We start from the raw sequence: 26,977 nt of genomic DNA, 5'->3' as shown, positions 1-26,977 counted from the left end.
TTAGACCATCTCTAATCTATGAATGCCTTTATCATTATGAACTTTTCTTCCTGCTGATGTTTCCTATCTCATGACCTTGCATAAACCCTCCAATTGACACACAGAAGAAAGGCTTCTCCTTACAATATGTCCAAAAAAGTTCACTTTACTGTTATTTTTTAAGAAGTTTTCGTTTGTAAGGTTTCAATACATGGTCCCCAGTCATTTTAAGGCCAGAGAAAGAATTTAGGCAACTCTTTATTCTTCTTACTCTGACCTAAAAATTAAGCTTTGACGTCTTCACATTTAAAACTCATGTGCCACTGATGATTAGGTGGACAAAAAGGGGGTCTATGTGATGAATGGAGAATACATTAGTATGGTAAGGGCTCTGCAATGGCTGGAATAATTACAGGACCCCATGGGGCTAAAGAGATTAAGCACAAGATTTTCATTGTTTCAGAAGGGAAAGACACAAATCCATTGTTCACTCTTTAATGCTCAATAATTTCTTTTGAGATTATTTCTTGTACAGAACAAAACAAAGCAAAAAACAACTAACTTGGGACTAATTTGGAAGTAAACACTAACTGGCAAATAGATTAGAAAAGGCCTCAGTTTTTCATTGAGCTTTTGGCAAGCACAAAAACAGAATTCTGGGAGGAAGCAAGTGAATCTATAGACAAAAGGATGTGCAGGAAGATATGCATCTGAAATGCAAAGTATTTCCTTTCTGGCAACACAAGAAAGAATTTTAATAATACCCCCTATATATTTCTGAAAGTTAAATATTTTATAGGAAAACTGATAGTTGGAAGAAAATTGATCTGCTACAACATGCCTCAGCATTACAGTTCTGTGTAAAATTTGCCAAACTCTTCTGTTTCTAAAAGCTATGTCATTCAGCACAGACCCAATAAATAGAATTATTTCTATTTGGTTTATTAATTTAAATCATATACAAACCACGGCTGGGAAAAGGATAAATTTCCCTTTGAGAGACATAAGAAGGAATAATTAATGAATTCACCTTTTCAGACATTTTATTCCTTCTGCTATACAGCTATTTTTATATAATTCAAGTTCAAAATTTATTGAGCATCTGCTATGTGTGAGGCACAGTTCTAGACACTGCAACATCTAGTAAGGATTATAGTAAAAATCAAATGGGATAATACAAGTAAGCATTATATAAAAGACCTAGTGTGTTAGCACTTTAAAGTTTGCAAAGCAATTTATAAATTTGATCTTCACAACAATTCTGCAAGGTCAATTCTAATATCATTATCATTTTATGGTAATGTATAAATATATGTCAAGGGCCTATAATCATTTTGTCATGGGAGAGTGAACTCTCCATTCCCAGAGAGCACAACTCAGGAATAATTTACAATCTTTAGGAGTTTTATGAAGTTGCATTTAACTGATTTTCTACAACATCACAAAGCTAGTAAGTTGCAAAAGTAGGATTCAAACTCAGATCTTCCTGATTGCAAAAATTATGTTCTATCCTTTATACCAAATTGCTTCCCTATATAACAAAAGATTTTAGAATCACAGATCCAGAGTTTACAGGATTCATCTAGAGTTATCTAGTGTTCACCTGGCTCAATTCCCTTATTTCATAGATGAGAACTGAAGGGTCTGGCCCAAGGTCATACAGGTAGTAAGTGATAGAGCCAGGTTTCAGATTCAGGTCTGATGATTCCAAGTTCAGGATCCTGAAGCACCCTCTCCCTACCCTCAGTAAATGTAAGCTATTATCATGATATCATTATAAAGATATTGTTTCATTAATTAACAATAATAGATGTTAATACATTATTGGCATAATCAATATTGACAATATTGTTTTGTCTAGGTAAGATATGGCTGAAATTTCTTAAGTCCAAACCAAAGGTATAAAGTAATTTTGGAAGATAAGTGAGGAGAAAAAAGGAAGGAAGGAAGGAGGGAGGGAGTTATTTGCTCAATTACCCAGATTAAGGAGCAATTTATAACTAGAGAAGGATGTTGGATTTATTTCTTTTCTGGTATCACCAGAAAATTAAATCCTAGAATAAGATAGTTAAAATACTAATTTGTGATGCAGTTAACATGTACATTTCATTAAAAAATGCCTAGACATTGTAAGAAAACCTTACCATCTACTGCCAATGACACAGTGTCCTGTGTGTCTTCAATTCCATACATGACATCACAGCGGTAAAGACCTGCATCACTTGCAAGCAATTTAACCATGGTAAGCGAAGCATCTCCTACATCCTCTGGATGGGTAGGCACTGACACTCTCCCTTTGTAGCCCTGACCAATCTTGATATTCCCATTTTGTGCCACAAGAACAGTAGTTTCTTTCAAATCTTTTCCACTTTTATCCTCTTCAATCTTCGACCATTTGATTCGAAGAAATTCACTTGTGGTATTGTAACTGGGCGGTAAGGTGGGCATAGTTGAAAAGTGGCAAGGTAGGCTAACTTTTCCAGAAAGGAATCCCTTTACGGGAGGACTTTTCTCCACTTTGACTAGAGGAAAGAGAGAGAACCACGTTATAGAGGCTAGAAATGAACATCAAATTTAATTCTACTAATATGTAGTTAAAAGCACAAAAGATCTTCCCACCAACATGAAAGAAAAGAAAAAAAACCAACACATCATTATAGGTAAAGCTACACACTAAGTTTTAAATATAGTGAATAATAATGATAGAATAAGCTAGGACTTGATGATGCATTGTAACTGTAGTGATCACATTCAGCTTATTGGGTAGAGTAATAAGATTTACTTTTGAAGGTTTTTTTTTAAGAACTCATGTTTGCTGTGAAAATATTTTTTAAAGTAATAACAAGTAAAATAAGCCAAATACAGCAAAAATAAAGTAGTGAGTCCTTGAGGCCACAAAGGACATTGCAACTAGAGGATATAAAAGGGTTATGGCAAGCCTGAAGTCAAGATGGAAAGGGTCAAATGAAAAGCTTAGGACAAGAGTAACCAAGAAATAAAAGATGTCAAGAAATTAAAAGAAATTAAAATATTTGATCATAGCAACTTTGACATGATAAAGGTACTGGGAGAAATGAGGATAAAGTAAAATGAACCATGTCAGTAAGCTGAAACAAGGGGAAATACAATATTTGAATATCTTTCTTTGGCTCCTGCTTTTGGCATCACTGCAACTCCAGCTGTAATCACTTTGCAGTAAGATGCTGCCACTCAGTTATTTCCTTAGGGGAAGCTGGCTTCTGGTTATCTGACTTGTCTAAGGTAGGCAAGTGGAAAATAAATTTCTGTTCAAAATTTTTCACTTTTGAAACTTTAATTTGTAATATATCAAATGGGTGCTATTATGTGCAAATTTTTAAATCCCTGTTCTTATAGTCTGTTTTGGCATAATATCTGAGGATAGTAGTCTTTCGGTGGGGAAAAATAATACTAATCCTGTCTCTACTGTTGACTGTAGTAATTTGAGTGATAAATTCAGTCATTGCATTCAGGGTGGCTTAGCAAATATTAGTTATCGAAAGTTTTTGTTCTACTGACATTGTTAAATAAAGACTGGGTCAGTGTCTACAAATCAAAGTCAGTTTGGCCTTTTGGTAATTTCATCACTTTGTGATAGGAAATCTTAGAGGTCATCTAATTCAACCTGTTGTTTTACACATGAGGGAGGTGAGGGGTCACAGAATAAATGAAAATGAATGTATTGAGTCCTTACTCTATGCTAAACACTTTGATAACCAGAGCTTAATCACTTGTCTAAGGTTCCAAAAGTATTAAGTTTTAGGATCAGCATATGAACTGAGGTCTTCTTACTCCATATCAGTGCTCTTTCTCTCTGCACCACATTCTCAATGAGTTCATTGCTTTATCACTTATCAACTTGATAAAGATACTGCTCCCTTCACAATGTTTCATTCTGTATTTAAAAAAAAAAACCCAAGCCAGAACAAACTACTGGTTGAACATAAAATCTTTGAAATATAAGGTCCTTTGGAGGGCAGCTAGGTGGTGCAGTGGATAAAGCACCGGTCCTGGATTCAGGAGGACCTGAGTTCAAATCCAATCTCAGACACTTGACATTTACTAGCTGTGTGACCCTGGGCAAGTCACTTAACCCTCACTGCCCCGCAAAAAAAAACAAAAAAACAAAACAAAAAACAAAAAAAAAAAACAATATAAGGTCCTTTAAGTAAGGGGCTTTCTTTGTATCCCCAGCACTTAGGACAGCCTCTTCACTATATTAGGCATTTAATATGTTGATTGAATTGAATTGAAAATATTGCTTCCTACCCCCAAAATTAAAATGAATTCCTAAGGAACATGTTCATCCAAAAATAAGCAAAATTTTGGAGCTCATCAATATAAGATTCATCTGAGGAAAATCACTGATCTAATATAAACTTTAAAAATATACATTGTTTACTGTTGGCTTATAAAATACAGGTTGACATGCTTGGGATTATTGAAGTATAATGCTTTTGGAAACATTTTCATTTTGAAATGGCCCATCCAATTCATGGAAAGGACTTTTTTGATTCGAGGGCTATTCAACTTAAATATAGTTCACCTTAAGTTCATTTCAAACAGGACTAATACAGTCAATTATTTTTTTTCTTATTAATGAGGACAATTTTGTGAGTAGGGCATTGAAGCAAGTGGTTCTCTATGCTTCAGTGACATCATTCTATGTGGTGACCATGTCAACCATACTTTGGTTTACCCAAAATCAGACATAATTTTCCAAATGACTTTTCTGCTCCAAAGTTAAAACTTCAGTATTTTTTTTACTGACTGCTTTAAAAAAAAAGCTACTGTGTTTAGAAATGATACCCTTTAGTTTAGAAACCAAGTATTACTTTTTAGCCTTTCCTTAATCAAAAAGTGAGGTCAATCCTTTTTTTCCCCTATGAAATCAAACTGTTATCCATAAATTCATGGTACAAATGGAATACAAACATAGTTTCTCTTCTAAAAGAGTAGCTGTAAGCCAACAAATCTTTAAGAAATGTCTAGGAAGTGGTCATATCCATCAATTGTTGACATTCTGTCTTCATTCTTTGTGAGAGAGAATTTGGATCTATAGAATGGCATTTACAAGGACGTATAGAGAGCTGAACATTTGGCAGGAAAACCTAAATACAGGCCCTACTTCTGCCACTCGTTATTTGACCACAGACAAGTCACTTAACCCCATTAAGACTCAGTTTCCTCATCTTAAAAATGGCCATAGGGGGCAGTTAAGTGGTGCAGTGGATAGAGCACCAGCCCTAGAGCATGAGGACCTGAGTTCAAATCTAGCCTCAGACACTTGACACTTACTAGCTGTGTGACCTTGGGCAAGCCACTTAACCCTCATTGCCCAACCGAAAAAAAAAAGCCATACCTATCTATAGCACCTCACAGGGTTATTATGCGATGGAAATAAGATGATGTATTTATATAAGCCCTTATGCAAATGTCAGATATTATAAGCTTTAATATTAATGACAGACCAACTATTTTTTTCCTTTCAAAACCAAAATTCTCTTTTGCTATAAATAGCAATTTATGACTTGACTATTTGTTTCTACAAATGTTAGTCCTGGAATTCTTTCTCCTATAAAGTCTGATATAGAAAGAAGCCCCACTAATGGAAACTTCTCAATGTTTATTATTTTTATTAGAATATCTTTCAATTTTCTGGTGACATTTTGGGTACCCAATAAAATTCCTCCTTTTCTAACAAACACACACACACACACACACACACACACACATGCACAAGATTGGAGTTCAGATCATTTTAAATAATGAAAAAATAAAAACTGCAGAAACTTCAGTTTGAAAAAGTGATCATATTGTCATAAACCCTCTCATTTGCAGATGAAGAAACATAAACTTAGACTGTTTAAATGACCTGTGCAGGGTGATAAAGTGTCTTTTCTGGTAAATTCAGTATTGTAAAGTACATGTAACTTCAGGTAGTTCACAGTGGATGCTTACTGTATACAGACTTAATCTATTTCTTACTGCCCTTTAGAGGATACCTTGGTCATTAGGCAGGGAGGGAGAATTCTTTAATTTTTTTTATAACCCAAGGATGTTTGGGGGCTGTTTAAATGATTGGTTTATATTTTAAATAATAGTTTTAGTCTACTTATATAAAGGTAATTTTCATTAATTTTTCAAAGAATTAAATATTTGCTTCTCATAAAATATAGTCCCATCATAAACTTTATTAGTGCATAGATCACAGGACCTTTCACTCCCTACTTCAACCCAAAAGTTAGTTCCTTCCTTAAAAAGAGAGTTAAGATGAAGAGCCTTTATCCTTTAAATCTGTATCCATGCTAACCTATATCTACAAAACCATAAGTTCACTGATGATAGGGACCATATGTTATTTAAACTTTTTTATTATTCATAGAACCTAGTATAGTGCTATGCAAGCAGTAGGCATCTAATAAATGCTTTATTATACCTGTATTTGTATCTATAAACTATGAGGCATAGCTCATCCATTGTCTGGAGACAGTGCTAATTCATGGATAGAAAGCTGACCTCGGAGTCAGCAAGATCTGGGTTCAAATCCAACCTCTGACACACAGTGTTCATATAACCCTGGGCAAGTCTTTTATAACTTTCTAAGACTATAAGATGCAGAGTTGGTGTCAATCTGCATGAGTGGAGGGAGTTCTTCACCAGGAGTCCTCTATATTGATGAAATCACAGGTCCAGTTTGTTTAGTTAAGCCAGTCTTTCTTTGTGTGCCCAAAAGACTAATGGATATTTCTGATGTTGTGGTCAGTGGTATGGTAGAAAACATGCTGGAACTGAAAGTTGGATGAAAGTATATTTGCCAAGAAATATTTATTTTAATACACGTTTATGGGCATAGGGCAATTACAAGATTTTGTTGGATGTGAATGTATATTCTTCTAGAGTTCAAGTTTAACAGCAGTATTAACAAATATCTGTGTGGCCAAGCCTCCTGTGTATTAAATCTGGTATATTGTACTGAGGCCAAAGAACTAGGTTCTCCAAATCTAAATATTTTAAGAAGGAAATTTAGTTCTTTCGAATATAATGTTTATAGACTGTAAGAAAAAAAAGCTACCTGTAGAACCTTGTATGAAACTTTGACAATGAAAATAATAAAATGAATCCTAACAAAAAACTCACTGTTCTCACCAGATGGTTGTGGTGGAAGTGAGTGCAGTAAAGGAAAGGGATGTAAACCAGTCTTTAAATAGTGAAGGATCAATTACTTCTTATATTCTGTCAGTAAATCCAGTAGACAGGATGATGTAAATTCCATCTGCACAATTTGACCAAAGGACCCTGCCAAAAAAATTGGCCTTAGGCATACAAGCATCAGACAATATGAAAATTTACTGCCCTGTTCAAACATCTAGGGTTTTTTCCATGGCACACTCCCCCATATCTACCACCAGCTTAAATGAATTCTTGTTTTTATCAGTCGCCAGGTCAGTTCACAACCTCATATGGACAAAGAACTCTCCATGAATAAACATAAAGTTAATGATCGGTAGACAATGTGTTCATTAATTTTAGTCATTAATCCCTTGAGTGCCTTGGGATAAACAGAGTAAAACCTAGTATGGAACTAGTGGACCTGACTATACAGATTAATGTTGTATGTCTTGCTAGTGTTATAGAAATATTTTTCATATGTCTTATATTCTTTTTCACCTGAAGAAACAAAATACCCTTGAAATTAATCCAAAGGAGGAGTTGATACCTATCTATAAAAATCTGTTTAAACCTAAAGTGTGTGTCCATGTTGACTGTAAAATACTGGGAGCTATTGCTCATGTGATTTGGGGGCATTGCTATTTTTTGTTTTTTAAGTGAAGGCCGCGTGCTATAGTATCTAGTGAGCCATCCCTGAAGCCAAGAATACCTGGGTTCACATTTTGCCTCTGAAACAAACTGGCTCTGCAGTCCTAGGTAAGTCACTTAACTCCTGTACTCTGGGCAACTCTCTGATATTATAAATTGCAGAGAAGGTACCAATCTGCATTAGCAGAGAAAGTTTCTTCACCCAGAAATTCCTAATACCTGTGAAATCACAGGTATAAACCCCAGATCAAATATTGTTATTGCATCATAACATCAACCTCTGCTGTTTTTATAGCATACCCTTACATCATCTAATCTTGTGACCATGTCACAAATCTCCATGTCTTCCCTCCTTATTCTCATGTATATTCCCTCTCTATGAGCTTCATTTTCACTTGACCCCTTGCAACTTTTTTTTAACAGTTCCTGGACTGTTTGTTAATAGACTGTTAAGTATATCACCTTACCACTGAGGCCAGACCAACCTGGGCTAACTTCGCAAACTTTCCCATTTCACCTTTGGCTTCACAAGTTAGCTGAAGTATCTTTGACCACAAAGAATGAATGTACATGAGTGGGCTGGCCCTGTTATCACTGTTTAAAGTTCAACTAAGTCTAGATCCTTCAGAAAAGGAAGGTCAGGCATATTCCCATGAAACTAGGCAGTGGGCAGAAGGTCAGGTCATAGCTGTTTTTTCTACTATTTAACAAAACCCATCCAACATATCATTCAGCTTTCCAAAGAATTCCAAATCCTGAAATGCTCTTCAGTTTTTGCTGTCACTGAAAAAGGTGCCTGAGCAAAAGTGGAGATCAGGGTAGTGAATTATACTACCACTAAAAGTTGAACAGAGTAGAATTTTGGGGTCATGCTTTCTTTTTAAAATTTTTTTTAATTTTTTGGGGGGTCATGCTTTCTTTAGGTTCTGATCTCTATCAACTTAAGCATCATAATAAAAGAAGACTAGACAATGGATTTACCATATTTATTACTGTCATTATGATTGTCAGGAATGCCACTGGTATTACTTATAATTGATAATCAACTAGTAACAATGAAATCAGGTCATATGTTTACATTGAAGGGATAGTCTGATCAAAGTCAATAGCTTTAAAAATAGATTCTAATCAGAAATTTAAAGTCCCAGTTCTGTCACTTAACTTAATGACATTAATGAACTACTCTATTTCTCTGAGTCTTAGTTCCCCATTTATAAAATAAGGATGACGACACTTGCAGTATCATACTTTATAGGGTTGTTGGGAGCTTCAAAAGAGATAATGTATATAAGTGTTTTGTAAACTTAAGGTGATATATAATGTTGAAGTAATTAGATCCATTATTCCTTTACTTGGGTTAAAATTAAACTTATAGGGGCAGCTAGATGGCGCAGTGAATAGAGCACCGGCCCTGGAGTCAGGAGTACCTGAGTTCAAATCCGGCCTCAGACACTTAACACTTACTAGCTGTGTGACCCTGGGCAAGTCACTTAACCCCAATTGCCTCACTAAAAAAAACAAAAACAAAAACAAAATTAAACTTATAAAAATAATCAAACATGATATATACCTTATATAAAGCTAGGTTACATATACTTCAAATATAAAGTAAAGTAATTAAGGTAAAAACTTGGTTGCCTTTTCTTTATCTATTTTTATTTAACCCACCTATATAATTTCTGATGTGATGAATGTTTAACAAAGGATGGGGAAAATGAGAAGTTAAGCAGGAAATAATAGTTTTCTTAAGTTAAACTTGAAAACTCCATACAATATTTCATCCTTTGCCCTTTTCTTTTTGACATGAGAACTTGTTTGGTTACATGACAATCTCTGTTTTTGAGGAAAAACCTTTGTAAAGTTTGCTTTTTGTATCTTTCAAAATGATGGAGAAAACCATTTCCAGTTCTACACATGAAACTGAAATTCGCTCATGAATATGCTGAAAAAAAACATGTTTTGCCTAGGAAGTTTCTTATCTTAAAAGCATGGCTATGACCCCACTATTACCCAAAGACTAACCCTATTAGCATCAGAGGTATGAAAAACTAGTCTTTTCAGCAAATTCATATTCCCATTTCATTCCCAAGCAATCAAATTCTATATTCATAAGTCACCTCCAGAAGTTTACCATACTCACCTTCATGTACTGCATGTATTACAACCAATGTAGAGTACATCCATAAAATGTTTTTTATGCTTAATAACATCTTGACCTAGAAACAAAGTAAAATATGAAGTCAATTAAAAGTATTCAAGTTTGTGAAGAGCTGCAAGTCATTAGGAAGTCAAGAGTAATCTTCCAGAAGCTTAATTCCTAATGAGAACTGGGTTTGTCAAAATAGGATTATCTATTTTTGGGGGAATTATCATTTGGCTCATTATCTAGACATTTTAATGATCAATTTGAATCGCATCCAAATCAGTAGTTACCAAATATCCTTTCCTAAGCCATTTCTGAGGATATATTACAATGTGGTTTTGTGGAACAACCACAGTTGGTCAGAGATGCTACAGAGATCACAGCCTGAACAATGAACAGCTGGGTAGCAGGACCACAGAGTGCTAAACACAAAGCTCTTTAGCAGGAAGTCGATTATGGATGAAGAAAGAGGAAGAGGGGGAAGAAACAGGATGGAGATGTTTGAAAAGAATAATTTATATCAAATGAGAGTTAAGTGGGATAGAAACGCTTCTTGGGAAAAGAAAAATTGACTCCACCCTATGTGACTCATGTGTATGGTATGAAATCAGAGAATAGACTGTGGTCTAGTTTCTTATTAAGAAAAAAAAAGTCTAATTTCTAAGATGGCCAGATGGCCAAAACCACAAGTTGTTCCTTAACAAAAGGGACTGGTATTTGCAATAAATGTGGCAATAAGTGTTTCAGTAGTTCTGAGATCTAGAGGTAGGCAAAGAAAGAAATAGGTATTGGATGGAAAATATCAAGGTCGATACTTACATTGGTATCTAGAGGTCAAAGAATAACCCTCATAACCATATCTGAACTCTATATATTTAAGTTCATGTTCTGGCAACCTTCCTCCCTCCTTCCTTAGAACATTGCCCAAGTATTCAGGATAGAATGCAAGATCTTGCTTTGCTTTTCTCTTTATATCCCCTGCATATTGCACAGTGCCTTATATATAGTAAGAGCCTAAGAAATCCTTGTTGAAATGAACTGAATTAATATTGCCTGATGTTCTTGAAAATAAATTTAAACCCAGTTTCATAATGGATTCCACCCTTCCTTGTGCATGTGTGTGTATGTATTTATCTGGACCTATGATTCTATTGATGGGAGCAGGGAGGAGGGAGGTGTCAGTGAGGAAACTCCTTTAAGCAATGCATAGTAATGTAGCTTATTCTGCAACTTAAAGTCTCAGAGAGTAGGTTGGGGCACTAAAAATATAAGTGATTTACCTAAGGTCATGCAGTCAATATGAATCAGAGGCAGGACCTGAAAGTCATTTTTATACATTAAGGATAAAGTGCTAATTTCTCAGATTTTACTTAAAAATTTAAGATTAAATAGCACCTAGTTCCTATTTCTATGATTTTGTTGTTGTTGAGTTGTTTCAGTCATATCCAACTCTTTGTAACCCTATTTAAGGTTTTCTTGGCAAAGATACTGGAGTGGTCAGCATTTCCCTCTCCAGCTCATTATACAGATGATAAAACTGGGACAAATAGGATAAGTGAGTGACTTGAGTTGGGTCACATAGCTAGTAAGTGTCTGAGGCAGGATTTGAATTCAGGTCTTCCTCAGGTCTGAGATCTTCCTCAGGTCCAAGGCTCTATCCACTGTGCTACCCAGCTACCCATTTCTGTGGTACCAGTTATCAATATTTCTCAACTGATTGAGATTCTTAGTGAACTCCATTGAAGTACTACTTAAGTGGGATATAGGTCAGAGGCAATCAGGTTTTCTAGTTCTGGTTTTGCCACTAATTTGACCCCTCTGGGCTTCAGCATCCTCATCTACAAAATAATGAAGCTGGACTAAATATTCTCTAAAGTCTCTCTTAAATCATATCTCTCTATCATGACTCTGGTTCTTAGCACAAAATACTGAAAATGTCTTGAATTTATTATGAGAATATTCTGGCCAGAGGATTTGTTTGGTCCATAAATTAATCTTGTACTTTACGCCAACAAATGTTAGTTGAAGGAATGAATGAATATAATTTAAATACTCCTAGGAAACAGAAAATCCAGTCCAATCTTCCATAATCTTTAAATATGAGGTTTCTTTAAAGAAGTAACAAAAAACAAGAACTTATATCTCCCTGTATTAGATTAAGAGAAACATCTGAGCTATAATCTCCCTCAAGTTTATTTCGTAAAACTGTGGTCTTCCTTTTTTAGGAACCTACTGTGTAACTGGTGACTAGCACTGGCCTGCCTTCAGCCACAAGGGATTTGGAAAATTCCAACCAAATGCTTAAGGAAATGGGGAACAGTAAGGGTGTCCTTTAGTAGGCTGGTGATAATAGATAGACAGCTAGATTGCACTGGATCTCACATAATGTTAAACTACATGGAGGAAGGCTTCTGGGATGTGGACCCTTGATTGATGATTCATGGGAAGAAAGGGACATGGGTCTCCCCATATGGGAAAGTATAAATTAATTGGCTGTGATCCCCTTGGAAGGAGAAGTAATGTTTCTACTGAAGTAATGACAGGAAAACCTTAAGAGGAGTAGGAAATATTCCCTTGGGAAGAGAGTGAACTTTTAATATTGAAAGCAGGAAGTGCATGAGGAGTGGGGCGAGTTCATAGTCACCCTATCTGCAAATAGCATCAGTGTCCCTCCTGTGCTCTTCCCTATAGGGGACACTTCCTGGGTGAGTGGTCTGTAAGCATACAAAGGTCATTGGCTTGAAGACAAGGGGGAGATGCCTGATCTGTCACCTAGCATTGCTAGAGCTGAGCATTCTGAAAGACAACGGCTGTTACTGTTGACCAGCTGAGGAACTAGAAAAGGAAATATTGGGCATCTCCTGCTGGAAAGTAGAGCACCTCAGGGGTTGTATGGGCATTGCCAGAGCTGTACATTCTGAAGAACAGAGCTATAGTCACTGACCAGACTAGGGGAGGGATTCTTGAACTTCCTTTTACTAGAATCTAGAGAACTCTGGAGGGGAGAACTGTGGCTATCCAGAATAGCCAGATTATAGGATCACATATTTGGAATGAGAAGGGACCTTGGAGGTCATCTAGAGATAGGAGAAGATACCTGCTTGGGGCAACAGATGGGACAGTGTAGTAATGATCCCACGAAGGCATAGCTCAGAAAACTGGAAGAAGACGCCTAATATTGCAATTGTGAGTAACAATGGGAAATAATCATTTGAGGATATTGGGGTGTTGGGGCATATACTCAGCAATTTAACTTTTCTGATCAGATATTATAGTAATAGTAGTGGTAGTAGTAATAGTAATAAATATTTGTAAATAACTTTACAAATATCTTATTTTTATCTGTTCAGCAGCTCTGGGTGCTCATTACCTCTATTTTTCAGATGAGGAAAGTAAGGCAGATGGCAGTTAAGTGACCCACCCAAATTCACACACCAATATCAAGTGTCTAAGGCTGAATTTGGACTTATGTCATCCTGATTGCTGGTCCCAGAACTGTAATATCAATAGCTGATTTTTTTTTTGAGGGAGTAGAATGGTGGTGTGGAAATGTTATATTTATCATAGCTGCTTGAGTTGTTTCCAAAATGGGTCAATAATACATTAGAAAGGGTTTTACATCTGAGAAACAGCCCCATTTTAGAATTCTCATCCCACCTCCTAAAGGGTTTCTCTTCTCTTCACAGGCCTCAGTCCATATCCTGAATCTGCATTAAAATACCACCAACCTCAGCTGCCCAGAGTCTAGTATTCCAAAATGTATAGAAGGCATAGTGCCCAAAGGGAGGAAAGATCATCAGCCTTTACAGTTTAGTTGTGGGGGTTGGCGCATTCAAAAGATTAATATCTAGAATCAAAGGACCTAAGTTCATTTCCTTTCACTGTCACTTACTTCACCTGTGAAATTCAACAAGTCATATAACCTCTCCAGGCCTCAGTTTCCTCATCTTCAAAATGACGGTATTAGACTAAATGACCTCTAATTTTCTTTCAGCTCTAAAATCTATGATATGATCTCTCATTCTCTGCCTCTCTGTTTTTCCCTGTCTCTCTGTCTCTAACTTTCTGTTTCTGTCTCTCTGTTTCTGTCCTTCTCTCTTCTTTGGTCTCTTGACTCTGATATGCTTCTGAATCTTCTTGATCCCTTGCCATTGTTTTTATTTTTTATGTTCTAGAGATCATAATGAGGTTTTTATTGGTTTTTGCTTTTTGTTTTTTAGTGAGGCAATTGGGGTTAAGTGACTTGCCCACGGTCACATAGCTAGTAAGTGTTAAGTGTCTGAGGTCGGATTTGAACTCAGGTACTCCTGACTCCAAGGCCGGTGCTCTATCCACTGTGCCACCTAGTTGCCCCAATAATGAGTTTTTAAAGAAATCATTCTTTCCTGGCTATAGAAGTACCTCCTCTCTCATAATCCTTTTATTTCCATTTTGAAAAATAAATAAAATTCAACCCAAGGAAAAATGCAATGAGGTACTCTCAGGGAATCAATTTGGGGATTCAATCCTTGCTAAGTATAAGTATGCTAGGGGAAACACTTTTTCAGATAGGGTTTTCTTGGGCTTGCTGAGAGACAGCCAAAGCTTGTGTTCTTCCTTAGTCCTTCTTCAAAACTTAAATATTTAAAAATGCCTTGGCTTAAGATAAGATAAACTCATATAACTTCAGTTCTTTGAAGCTTTTCTTTCAAATTCCTATTTTAGCTTCATGACATCTAGCTGGTTCATTATTTTTTTAAATTGCAACTATACAACAATAGGATAAACAATGTGATGGAAAAAAGTAAAAATTTAATAATAAAATAAGACAAGTAATTGAACTATAAATGAAGATTTGGAAAGGAAAATCTGGGATTTAAGGTTGGCAGGAGCAAGGAGGGTTTAGGGAGGAAAGGAGGAAGAACTTGCCTTCCAAAGCTAAGTAAAATGCATTAGAACCCCTTTTTCTCAGACCAAAGATAGATTATGTTTAAGACTGGTCCTCAGAGAGTTTTTTTTAACTGTGATATAAGAATCACTTATTGGTACTTGCCCTGTTGAATACTCCCCAACTGGCCAAATCATTCTATTTCATCAAGCCAAACTGGTCCCAAAAAATGGACAAAAAAATATCAGTTGCTCAAGTGAAATGAATAGTATTGTTTAGGACCTTTTGGGAGGAGGAGGGAAGACTGAGAGGGCAATAAAATGACCTGTCATTTCAGTCAAATTCAGTCAAAATGATTAATTTAGTAGAAGACAGCAATTCATCTCTACAATTCATATGAGAATTACTGACCCAGTGCTCCTCAGGATTGTGTGTGCCCAGCTTTGAAGACAATTTTTCCTTTCTACTGCCTTTTCTATGAGTTTCAATGACAAGAACTTCCTAACATCTCATTTTCTTATTATCTCCCCTCCCCCAATTCTTCTGCTCTTGCTCATCATCTGGAATTTAGTATAACTTTAGGTGGTAACAAGAGAGGCTCCATGGAAAGGACTTGGTAAATCCAACTGCTAAGTGGAAGGTGATGGGAAGAGAAGCCACCAAAAGTCAACCTTTGGTTGGTCTTCTATGATAGCTGGGAAATTATATGGAGTAAGATCAACAGAACCTGGAATCTACACCCATGGAAGAATGTTTAAAAAAAAGATTCATGCCTTTGAGGATTACACAAGATTCCTATAACTAGAGCTGGGTGTAGGAGTAGACAAGGTGGGCAGCAGCCTAAGGTATTATTCGGGGAACAGAGGGGAGCAAGGGGAGACCAAAAGGACATTTTATTATTGCTTTGTAATAAACGTTCCAGTGGATCTGGTATCTGATCAATGCATATATTCCTTCCAATGTGTATGCACATGTGGATATATTATAAAATACATATTCTGATGCCAGAAAATTCTGCTCTCCGTGACATGTAGGTTTCATTTGGTAATAAGTAAAATTGTGTATGTTTCCATAAAGGCTTCAAAGACTATGGTAAACAGCAGTACAGGGAATACAATGTTCAGACCTTGCCTTGGATATATAAATGCCTTTTTGTAAGGATGTAGGCAATGGCTGCATGGCCTCCCCCTTAAGTAAAATGGTTCATCAAGCTACTCTCCCCTTCCAAAGAAGACCCACCTATGCAAGAAGTCAGAAACAAAGGGTTTTTTCAAGTAACTTCTTGAAACATTAGACTCCAAGTCAGGGCTCCTACCTTCAAATTAAAATTCTGACATTTAGTAGTTGCTTGACTATGGGCAAGTGACCTGGCTTCTCAAAAACTCCTTTTCCTCATTAATAAAACAGAGAAAGTAATACTGGCAACAATGACCTCACAGGGTTATTGGGCATTTTATAAATGAGAGGAATGATTAGTGACTCTGGAATACAAGTTGTCACCTGATATTCTTTAGCTATAAAATGGAAATGAGAACTCTCAGACTACAATGGAAGTGTCTTCTCACTGGAGGAGACAGGGTGTTGAAGAGAGGAGCTTTATGATGTAACCATGAAACTACTTCCTGAAAAGAATCACTCACAGTGGGGTATCTCCAACCTATTAGTGTATTCATGGGGTCAAAAGGAGATTTGTCTTTTTTTTTTTTTTTTGGTGAGATCGTTTAGTGTTGACTTGTCCTTCACCTTGAAAAGGATATGGAAATGCCAAGATACATGTGAAAAATGATTACTGTCCTTACATACCAAGAGATGACCAAGAACAGGACATCATCCAGGTTCTGTTTGTTCTAAGGACCCCTCTTACATGGAACATTAATCAATCAATTGACATTTACTAAGCACCTGCTTATCCTGTCCAAGTGGTTAAGAATACAAGTAAAACGAAACAAATAAGCAAACAAAAAAATCCAGTCCCTATCTTCAAGGGTCTTACTTTCTACTAGCATATAAGCTCAGGTCCTAATGACAGAATTTGGGACTGGAGAAAAAATGATTTTGAAATGTCATTTTGTCATCTTTCAAATGCTTACATCTTTTAGGATTAATCTGTCCCATTTTATAGAGTTTTTAGGAAAGGTATCTTTTCAGCAGTGCTCTCTCAGAATTTACCAAGTGTTATTTTTTATGACTGAATAATCATAAAATATTTAAATATATTCATTAGATATATAGTTCTCATATTGTTTATAAATAAGAGTACTATTGGGGCAGCTAGGTGGCACAGTGGATAGAGCACTGGCCCTGGAGTCAGGAGTACCTGAGTTCAAATCCGGCCTCAGACACTTAACACTTACTAGCTGTGTGACCCTGGGCAAGTCACTTAACCCCAATTGCCTCACTTAAAAAAAAAAAAAGAAAGAATAAGAGTACTATTTATGTCTCATATGGTCCATACTCTTCTAAATATTACAAATAAAAGAAACTTTTAATATTCACTTATTTATACACACACCAGAAGGTATATTTTAAAAATAACTGACCAACACATTAAACAGAATCACTTGCCTCTAGCAGTGAAATGCAGCTTTTTCTGGCACATTTGGTGATAACAGCTTAGCAGTGTCCAGAAAACACTGGACTTAAAAATAAAATAAAAAAATAATAATTTATCCAGTCCAGACTCTAAGAGGAACTGGCAGAATGCACTACCCAAAGTGGAATCTGGCCAAGACATTTATCTCTACTTCCCTTGTTCTGCTTCCAAACCAGAGAAAGAGTGCAGGCCTTGTATTTTCTGGTGTGGTACAGTCCGATGCAACAATCGGCATGTTTTCTCGAACCAGAGCTAGTAAGCCCTAACAATACATATTTGTCAGTCTTAACCATTTCCTCTAGGTGGGTGGTGAAATAATGGCCTCCTACAGGACTTCATTCATTATTTTTCTCAAAAGAAGCATGTGTCTGAGAAACTATGCTCTGAAACAGGAAAGTATTCTACTTTAAATATATTTTCTAGAGATGTGTTCTGGGAACAATAGAAAACATTAGGATTAAATCTAACTCTGAAAAGCTCCTTGGGTTAAATGACTATAGGAGAGGGAATATGTTGACCTTGTGTTCTCTGTATATCACTGGTGATCAATTAGTGTCCAATCATTAACCATGAAGGACTAAGTAAAATCATGTGGGAAGGGAAGGAACAATAGACATTACTTTAATAATTCGATAGTAGCCTGAGAGAGGTATACTTTCATATCATTTGATGTTTATTTCTGTTTATAAGTAAAACTCTTAAGACTCTATCATTCAAGAACAAGCTTAAACATCTAAATGTCTATAGAACCAGTAGCAATACTTCAAGCATTAACAAACCAGAAATCCTGCTTATAAACTATTTCTAAAGATTTTTTTTCAGCTACTTGGAAAAACAAACTTTAGCCCATATAAAAACTCCTCAGACAACCCCCCCCCATTCTTAGTTTCTTCATCTATTAAATAAGTAAGATAGTGTTGTGCTACCTGCCTCACAAATGTATTTTGGGGCAAATTCTTTGCAAACTATTATTGCATTATATGAATAAATAAATATTGCCATTGTGCTATGTAAATGTGAGCTGTTATTCATTGTACCTACTTCAGATTTAGATTTGTGGATGTCCTGCTAGGAGAAGTAATTTAGCCCTAAGGAGTCCACCAGTATCCTTCTATTGGGCCAGGGGAAATTTTCACAGAGAAGTGTTAAATATTTTAAAATATTCCTTTCTTTTTTTTTCAAGCAGAGGAATAAAAGTTGGATCTTTGAAGGCCTTGTTCATTATTGTTCCTACACTCCCAAGTCTAGGAACAGTATTTAACTTGGAAAAGTACTTGCATTAAATGTGCCCTCATGATTACATTTTAACTAAGTCCACAGATTCCTGTTTTAGAAAAAATTTAAATCAATATTTTCACGATACGCTTTGCTGACAGACAGTTGCCAAAGTGTAGCTTGGCAGGTTGGACTCAAAATCTTTTATGTGACTGCTTTAGAATCATGGGAATTACAGCTGGAAGGGCCCTTTAAGATCATCTAATAAAACCCCATTTTAAAGATAAGCTAGGATGGGGCAGTTAGGTGGTGCAGTGGATAGAGCACCAGTCCTAGATTCAGGAGGACCTAAGTTCAAATCCAGCCTCAGACCCTTGACACTCACTGGCTGTGTGACCCTGGGCAAGTCACTTAACCCCAATTGCCTCACCAAAAATAAATAAATAAATAAATAAATAAATAAATAAATAAATAAATAAATAAATAAATAAATAAATAAATAAATAAATAAATAAGTAAATAAATGGATAAATAAATAAATAAATAAATGGATAAATAAATAAATAAATGGATAAATAAATAAATGGATAAATAGATAAAGAAATAAAGAAATAGATAAAGAAATAAAGAAATAAATGAATGAAGATAAGCTAGGGGGCAGCTAGGTGGCACAGTGGATAAAGCACAGGCCCTGGATTCGGGAGGACCTGAGTTCAAATCCGACCTCAGACACTTGACACTTACTAGCTGTGTGACCCTGCACAAATCCCTTAACCCTCATTGCCCCACAAAAAAAAAAAAAGAAGAAGAAGAAGATAATCTAGCTTAGATCCAGAGAGGTCAAGCCATTTTCCCAAAGTCGCATGGCCTAAGTAATGTCAAAACCAAGGCAGAGCCTGGCTACTAAACTCATCTTCCATTTCCAGGTTCCCTTCTCTTTCCATTACCCTTTACTGCTTCAAGATGAATAAGGACTCACATTTACATCACAGTCAGATTTTTGAAAGGGTCTTCCTCACTTTTGTTATTTAGTTGTATCTGACTCTCTATAACACTGTTTGGGGTTTTCTCTGCAAAGATAATGGAGTGGTTTGCCCTATCCTTCTCCAACTCATTTTACAGATGAGGAAACTGAGGCAAGCAGCATTAAATGACTTGCCTAGGGTCACATAGCTAATAAATGTCTGAGACCATATTTGAACTCAGGTCTTCCCAACTCCAGGCCAGGAACTCTACTGTGTCACCTATCTTTCCTCCCAGCAACCCTTTAAAGTACAGATTGTAAGTATTCATTATATGTATTTTAATGTCAGGATCATGGAGATTAAGTAGTTTACCCAGAGTCACACAACTAGTAAGTGTATGAGCAAGGATTGTAACTCATGGCTCCTGACTTCACAGAAAATTCTGTCACTTGTTGAAGTTTTGTCAGGGTTCTCTGAGAGAGAAGAATGTCCTTTAAAATCTTTGAATAGTGGACTGAACAAATTTCATTTGACTGAACTTTCTTCAAGGCGAGTAATCCTCCTTTAACCATCAGCATTTCTATAAAACCTGTATATGAATTTCTGTGTCCATTTGTAATAGAGCACTTAGCATAACTTATTCTCCTCCCCTAAAATATTGTATTTTAAAATGTCTCCCTACTTCTCTTAGAAGACCCCTCCTCAAAAAAGAAAAAAAAAAAGCAAAGAACCATCAATAAATACCCCTTTAGTGCAGTCTCTTTTAACAGCATCTGGATGCAAGGCAGTGAGTGTCTGAACATGCCACACCTGTCTGGCTGCTGTTTGTACTTGATTCACACCCACTTTTGGGGTCTCCTTGCCTCCCTCCACCCTTCAACCCTCCTTCCAAATATGTTCATTGGCCCGCAGTGTACTGGAGCTCCATAGAAAACATATGTCGGTGGAGGAGGAGGAGGAGAAGGAGGAGAAGGGGGGGAGGGGGAGGAGGAGGGGGAGGAGGTGGTGGAGTTATGAGCTGGGTTGGCAGTTTCGTGAGGCTGGCTGCGACTGACAGCCCCAAACATGACTCCAAAACCCCAGACAAACCCAAATGGCCTAGCCACTTTCTCCCGGTCCAGCTTTACAACACATGTTCAGAAAGCAAGACGAAACTTAAAAAGAGAAGCTCCAATATGTCTCCGGCACATCTCTGGATGTGATAGGCTCAGTCCACGTGGCGGCGGGTACAGCTCAGAGATGGGAGGGAGGCCAGACCGGCTCCCTCTCCTGGGCTTGGGTAAGAGCGTGCCCGGATGGCGGGGCGGCTGCGTGGGGAGCGAGCCAGCAAGCACTCTCAGTAATAGCTGCCTGCCTTTGTCCTTGGAGCGGGGCCACCTCCTAATGAAGATCAGTTACCTCCTCCCCCACCCATTGTGGAGTTCTCTGTCCTAGACCCGTTTGTGGAAGCAGATGGAATTAGCGAAACTCTTCAAATAAGACATGGCCCCAAGACCAAACTGTTTAGTGTGCCGGCATTTCTGAAACACCCCAGTCGTTGTCCCGAAAGGTACAGCTAGCTTCCTCGCCTTCCTCCTTGTCAGTAGTTCACTTGTTTCTCTCTCTGTCTCTGTCTCTCTGTCTCTCTCTGTGTCTCTGTCTCTGTCTGTCTCTGTCTGTCTCTGTCTCTGTCTTTCTCTGTCTCTCTGCCTCTCTCTGTCTCCCTCTGTGTCTCTCTGTCTCTCTGTCTCTCTCTCCCTGTGTCTCTCTTTCTCTGTCTCTCTTGTCTCTGTCTGTATGTCTGTCTGTCTCTGTCTCAGTGTCTCTCTCTCCTTTCCCCATCTTCTAGTGGTTTTAGTGTTGTCAAACGCTTGTGGAAGAAAAAGACCATAGGCATTAAAAAAAAAAAGTTGCGGTCTCAGCTCATTCAGTCATGCTTGTGAAAGATGCCACAATCTTGGGGATTTTCTGTGGGGAACGATGCTATCCCCCCCCCAAATAGATCTTGAAGCAAAATTAGACAAGATCCCTCTTTTCCCCCCTAGACTATATAATAGTTCCCCAAGCCCCTACCTAGTTCCTTCTTCCATCCTGCTGCCTAGCTAGAGGAACAAAAATCCGGGAGACCAAACTCTTCGTCTATTAATGAATGGTTTGGAGGGCGGCTCCCTCCCTGAGGTTTAATCAATGGAAGATGTGGCCCAGCATAGCTGGGCTTCGCCATCAGGGGGCGCCTCAGCTCGCTGCAAAGTGGGAGATCATTCCTAGACATCCTAGGTTTGCTAAAGGCGATAGCGGAGAGGAGGGGCAGATCTGCCGCTGCGCCCCGCCGCCTCCTCCCTCCAGTCCTAGGAGGAAGGCAGGGATTTCACACAGCCCATTCATTTGTCAGCTATGGAGAAAGGGGGGGAAAGGGGGGAAGGAGGGAGGAGAGGCACTGGCCAAAGAGCCCTAGGCAGAGACAGATAGAGGGGGAAGAGAAAGAAAGGGAAGAAAAGAAAGACAAAGAGGAGAGGGAGAAGAGCCCATGTGTATATGGGGAAGGGGGGGGGGGGGACTTGCATTGTGAGCCAGAGGGTTCAGGCATCCTGGTCTCAGTCTCGGGTTTCCCCTCTCTAGTAACTCCCAGGGTCCCAGGGACATCTCCCTCTTCCCGGTCTCCAGAGTCCGGGTGTGAGCTGAACAGCTGAATCCGAAAGCAAATAGTTTCAGCTATGACACGTATTTTTCTCTTGCTCTTGCCTTTGCCTATCAGAGTGACCACTCCACACCCTTTAATAGAGAGCGAATCCAGATTCCCCTACGTAAGAGCACCCGAGTTGAGCTTTTGATTTCCTTATTACGTGGTTTTCTGAGTCGGACAAGGGGAAACTCCTAGTTAGAGCCTGCCCCCCACCCTGAGCTCCCGGCTCACTCTCTTTGCGGACTCTTTGACCCAGTAAGAAAAGTTGCTCAACTTCAGTGCAAAGAAGTGGGAGGGACCAAAGAAAGAAAAGAAGACAGAGAGAGGGATGCTTCTTAGGGGATGGGGACCGATCCTAAAGTTCTCGTTAAGATGCAGACTTTGGATTTCCGGTCTACCTTTGTCTAGGGAGCTCACACTGAGTTAGACTTCCAGTGGATGTAAGGGGGATGCAGAAGGGCAGCGCGCCCCTCACTCCTTTCAGGAAATGCTAAGGACATTCTACTACAACTGCTGTGACCACCACCACCACCACCACCCCACCCGGCGAATCAGCTTCCCCTGGGGGAAAATGATCGTTCACAACCTTACTTGATGGTTCAAGCTAGAGCTTTTTCCCGCCGTCTTCCCGGTCTCTATAGCACTTCAAACCCACCCCCAACACCAAACCCAAGTCATTCCACGCTGCTCCCCTTGTGTGCCCGTAGGACAAAAGAACATAGGGGCGCAGGGAGGGGAAGATTTCACCCCTACTCCCAAGGCGATGGGGGAGGGGGAGGGAAAGAAGTTTTGCTCCAGTGACCCCTTGATCTCTCTCTACCCTCACCTCCCCCTAAACACCCCAGGTGGCTGAAAGCAGATCGCCTGCTCTTAGTGTCCTACGACTGCGGCAGCAAGAAAGGAAGGATGCAGGCTCCAGGTCACTTCCCAATCCTTCTACCAGGGGCTGCCCAGAGAGTGGCTTTCCAGGAACTCAAGAAACTAACCACAAACCAGGGGCAAAAAGACCCGGTGGCCAGCATTCACTCTGGAAGATTTCATCCACTTTTCTTAGGCAACAGCTGGATGTCTAATTCCCCAAATAGCCTATGTGCTAAAACAGGTTTTTGTGTTTTTTTTAAATCACGGTGTAGTCACACCTTCCTAGAGATTCAAAATCCAATTCCTTTGAGAGTTGTCTTACCCCCTTCCCCCCAATTCTTCCAATCTTTCTCTCCTTTCCCACCCTGTTTTCTTTGTCCCGCTCTTTTCAGCACCACAGTTCCATCCTGAATTCCTAACCATTGCATTTTTCTTGCAAAATGCACTTTTAAAAGTTACCTGCCATCTGTTTAAGGAAAATTGTGCTTTCCCCTAAGTTAATCTAAAAGCCGCTACTTTTATTTGTCTTGGGGGGAAAACTGCCACAAATAGCTATGTCCTCCTTTTTTTGTTTTTTAAAGCCCGCAAATGATTCCTAGCAGCCAATTTTCTTAAAAGAAAGGGGGAAAGAACAAAAGAGACATAATTACCTTAAAGGTGGCTGACTGCAGAGTTTGGGGGGCAAAAAAAGAAAAAAGGAAAGGGAAAAAAAATCCCACTGTAGTGCTGAGGTTATTCCAGAGTTGCTTGTGGTCACACGAAGCAGTAAATCCCTTGATTAATGCTCAAAGAAGCCTTGCAGGAGATGCTGAATCCTGGAGGGTTCCTTGCTCCCAGAGCCTGCTGGAGAGCACCTGATTCTGAGCGTCTGCGCCCGAGAGGAGTTCCTCCTCGAAGAGACTCCCAGGCAGCTTCGCCTACAAGTTCAAATGCGGGCTGTGACACCCATCATTATTATATCATTGTACCGTCAGCGCTGAGGAGGAGACTCAACTCGAGTAGAAGGAGGAGGAGGAGGAAGGAGAGGAGGAGGGTTCATTCACAGGCTCCAGAAGAGCTTTGCAGACACAGTCACAAGAGCCCAGATCTTCTGGAAAGCAAGCTGAAGGGGCAGGACAGGCAGCTCCAGGCTCCTGCAGCAGGGGCCGCCTGCCTCCCCAGGCACTCCCACCTCTCCCAGTTTCTTCCTGACAAGAAGTACCAATAGGCTTGGGGAAAGAGCAGCGCTCCCCATTCACCAACTTAGTGTAACATCTTGCTTTGCACAGGAGAGGGGGAAAAAGACTGCTAGCCTCTCTCACAACAGCCTTACCCCCACTGTTTAAGAGCCCTTCTGTTCCGGAGCTAGATTCCTCTAAACGCTATTGTAGGATTTCGAGTAGCAAAGTGAACTGGTCATTTTTGCTTTGGAGAAGTAAGACTGTTGGGTAGAAAAGAACTTGGTTACAGTGTGTTTACAGTACAACAAAATTTGACTGCATGTCCCATCTGTGGAAAGTGTCAGGCTTCTAGCTCCCGCCAACCCTAAAGGAACGCTGAGAAACATTATATGAAAAAAGGAAGGAGAGAGAAAGAGAGAGAGAGAGAGAGAGAGAGAGAGAGAGAGAGAGAGAGAGAGAGAGAGAGAGAGAGAGAGAGAGAGAGAGAGAGAGAGAAACCCTGACTGTGAATGTTGCAATCTCAGAAGGTAATGTAAATCTATATTGGGATTACTTGAAGCAAATCTCAAATAGGATTTAGCTTAAATATGTTTTTGTTCTTTCTCAGAAACACACACCTGTTTGTGTTTACTGTCCATTTTGTTTAGCTATATTTTTAGAGTTAACAGTATTTAATTTAATTTAAGCAATTTCTTTAGATGCAGCCAATCTGAAGAAAAGAATAATATAAGGAGAAAATACCATCATTCCTATCTAAAAGAAATCCAATAGACCTAATACGGTTTAGCAAATGATCAAATATCATTTGACATATTGATTTAGAGAACTTGGAAAATGTGGAGTTTACATTTTTACCCCTTTTATTTGAACCTCATTCTGAATTAATGTAACCATAAGCTTGAGCCAAGGTGAAGCCAGGAATATTAGAATCCAAAGGTGAAAGTCCCCTTTACATTGATATCTCTTTGTGCTGGGAACTGCTGCATTTACTATGATATTGGAGTCATTCATCCTCCATTCTGAGGCCCTAGTTAGAAAACCATATCAACAGTAATACCACAGCCCAGTGGTGATTAAAGGAGAGAGTTTCAGTTTTCACTCTGAATTTCCTTGCTTGTGTTGGTTTAAGCCAACACTTTAACCTTTCAGTAACATAGGTTTTCTGTGTGGGTACATTTATAAGCATGCCTTTTGGTTGTTTTCTGGATGCCTGACTATAGATTGAACAACAACAACAACCCAAAAACTTAAATGAAAAACCCTTATAAGATTTGCCAAGAAAATTCTAAGTCTCACGATGCACTTGTTCATTTGTTTCTAACATGTCAGTTCATGAGATATGAATATCTATCAATTGTGGATGTGTGTTTTCCACCAAGCTGACTTTCCTGGTACGGCTGATAGATAGATAAAAGCATTATACTTGTGTTCTTAATGTTTAGTTTTTATAGTATTATACCATACTTCGTTATTAATGAATTAAATTGGCTTTGCAAGCAAAAGAAGTATATCCAACTATACAAAAAGAAACTACATGAAGTAAATAGCTGGATAGAATTTGCTATTTCTAAATTACAATTAGGAGTCACCTTCAAGGGAACATTAAGAATATCACAGATGGTGATTCTGGCTTCAAATGATTGAATATTATCAGTCAAGCATCTTTTAGATACTAGTCTACTTTTTTGTGTAAACATTTCTTTAGTTCTTTTACCTATAAGTTAGCTCAAATCCTACCTTCTCCAAGAGTCCCATCCTACTCCTTAAAGGCACTGCCAGTGCCTTCCCTCTAAGATTACCTCCTCTTTGTATATCTACATGTATATAATTGTTTGCTTCTTGTCTCAACCATTAAAATGTGAGCTTCTTGAGAGCAAGGACCATGTTTTTGCCTTTCCTTGATTCCCAATGCTTGGCAACGTGCCTGGCACTTGGTAGGCACTTAATAAATGCTTGTTGACTGACATGTGTTTAATAAATGCTTATTGATAATTATCTTTATACATATGACAAACTCTGGAACTACTACTATAGAACAAAGTCATTTTCTTTAATAACTAACAGGGAGATTAGGGATCACACCTAATTTTGCTGTGTGGTGACAAAAACCATGTTTAGCTGGTTTTATCCCCCTTTATTCAACTAAAAATTAATTATTTGGAAGACTAAACAGTTAGTCAAGGCTGCCAAATAGTTGAAATAAAATGACATCATTTTCTTCAGTGGTTTCTTAAAGATAGATTTTTTTATATACCATAGAGAAGGGAAAGAGAATGATGTTCTAAATAACAGACTATTTCTACAATGAAGACTCATTGAATTATATGTCAGTTTAGAGGCTGTGTAATCCAATACTCTAATTTTATGGATAAAGAAACTGAGGCTCAGAGACCATAAGCAATTTACCTAAGGTCACATGGGTAATAAGTGAAAGAACCAGAATTCAAATTCTTATCACTGATTCTACATCCTTTCTATTTCCATGACCCCACCATGAGTCCTGTTAGATTCATAGTGGGATAAAAACACAATATAAAAACCTATTAGGGGACAGCTAGGTGGTGCAGTGGATTAAGCACTAGACCTGGATTCAGGAGGACCTGAGTTCAAATCCAGCCTCAGACACTTGACACTTACTAGCTGTGTGACCCTGGGCAAGTCACTTAACCCTCATTGCCCTGCCCCAAAACAAA

General features: G+C 38.3%; 1 protein-coding gene across 2 annotated transcripts in view; it reads right to left on the bottom strand.

Annotated features, from left to right (window-relative positions):
• VCAN (versican) overlaps positions 1-24,115 on the bottom strand; it is a 136,809-nt gene extending 112,694 nt beyond the window's left edge. For both annotated transcript variants that reach the window (XM_043978597.1, XM_043978596.1), the window contains exons 1-3: positions 23,775-24,115; positions 9,959-10,034; positions 2,124-2,501 (exon numbers count right to left, since the gene is read on the bottom strand). In XM_043978597.1, the coding sequence (XP_043834532.1) occupies positions 2,124-2,501; positions 9,959-10,028 (448 nt within the window). In that variant the 5' untranslated portion in view covers positions 10,029-10,034; positions 23,775-24,115. The remainder of the gene's footprint in view (positions 1-2,123; positions 2,502-9,958; positions 10,035-23,774) is intronic.
• Between the last annotated feature and the right edge of the window lie 2,862 nt (positions 24,116-26,977).

The sequence above is a fragment of the Dromiciops gliroides genome, chromosome 1 (genome assembly GCF_019393635.1).
Source record: "Dromiciops gliroides isolate mDroGli1 chromosome 1, mDroGli1.pri, whole genome shotgun sequence".
In the NCBI taxonomy this organism is placed as follows: domain Eukaryota; kingdom Metazoa; phylum Chordata; class Mammalia; order Microbiotheria; family Microbiotheriidae; genus Dromiciops; species Dromiciops gliroides.
Note: the sequence above shows the minus strand (reverse complement) of the source record. Positions and strands in the feature narration are given on the sequence as shown.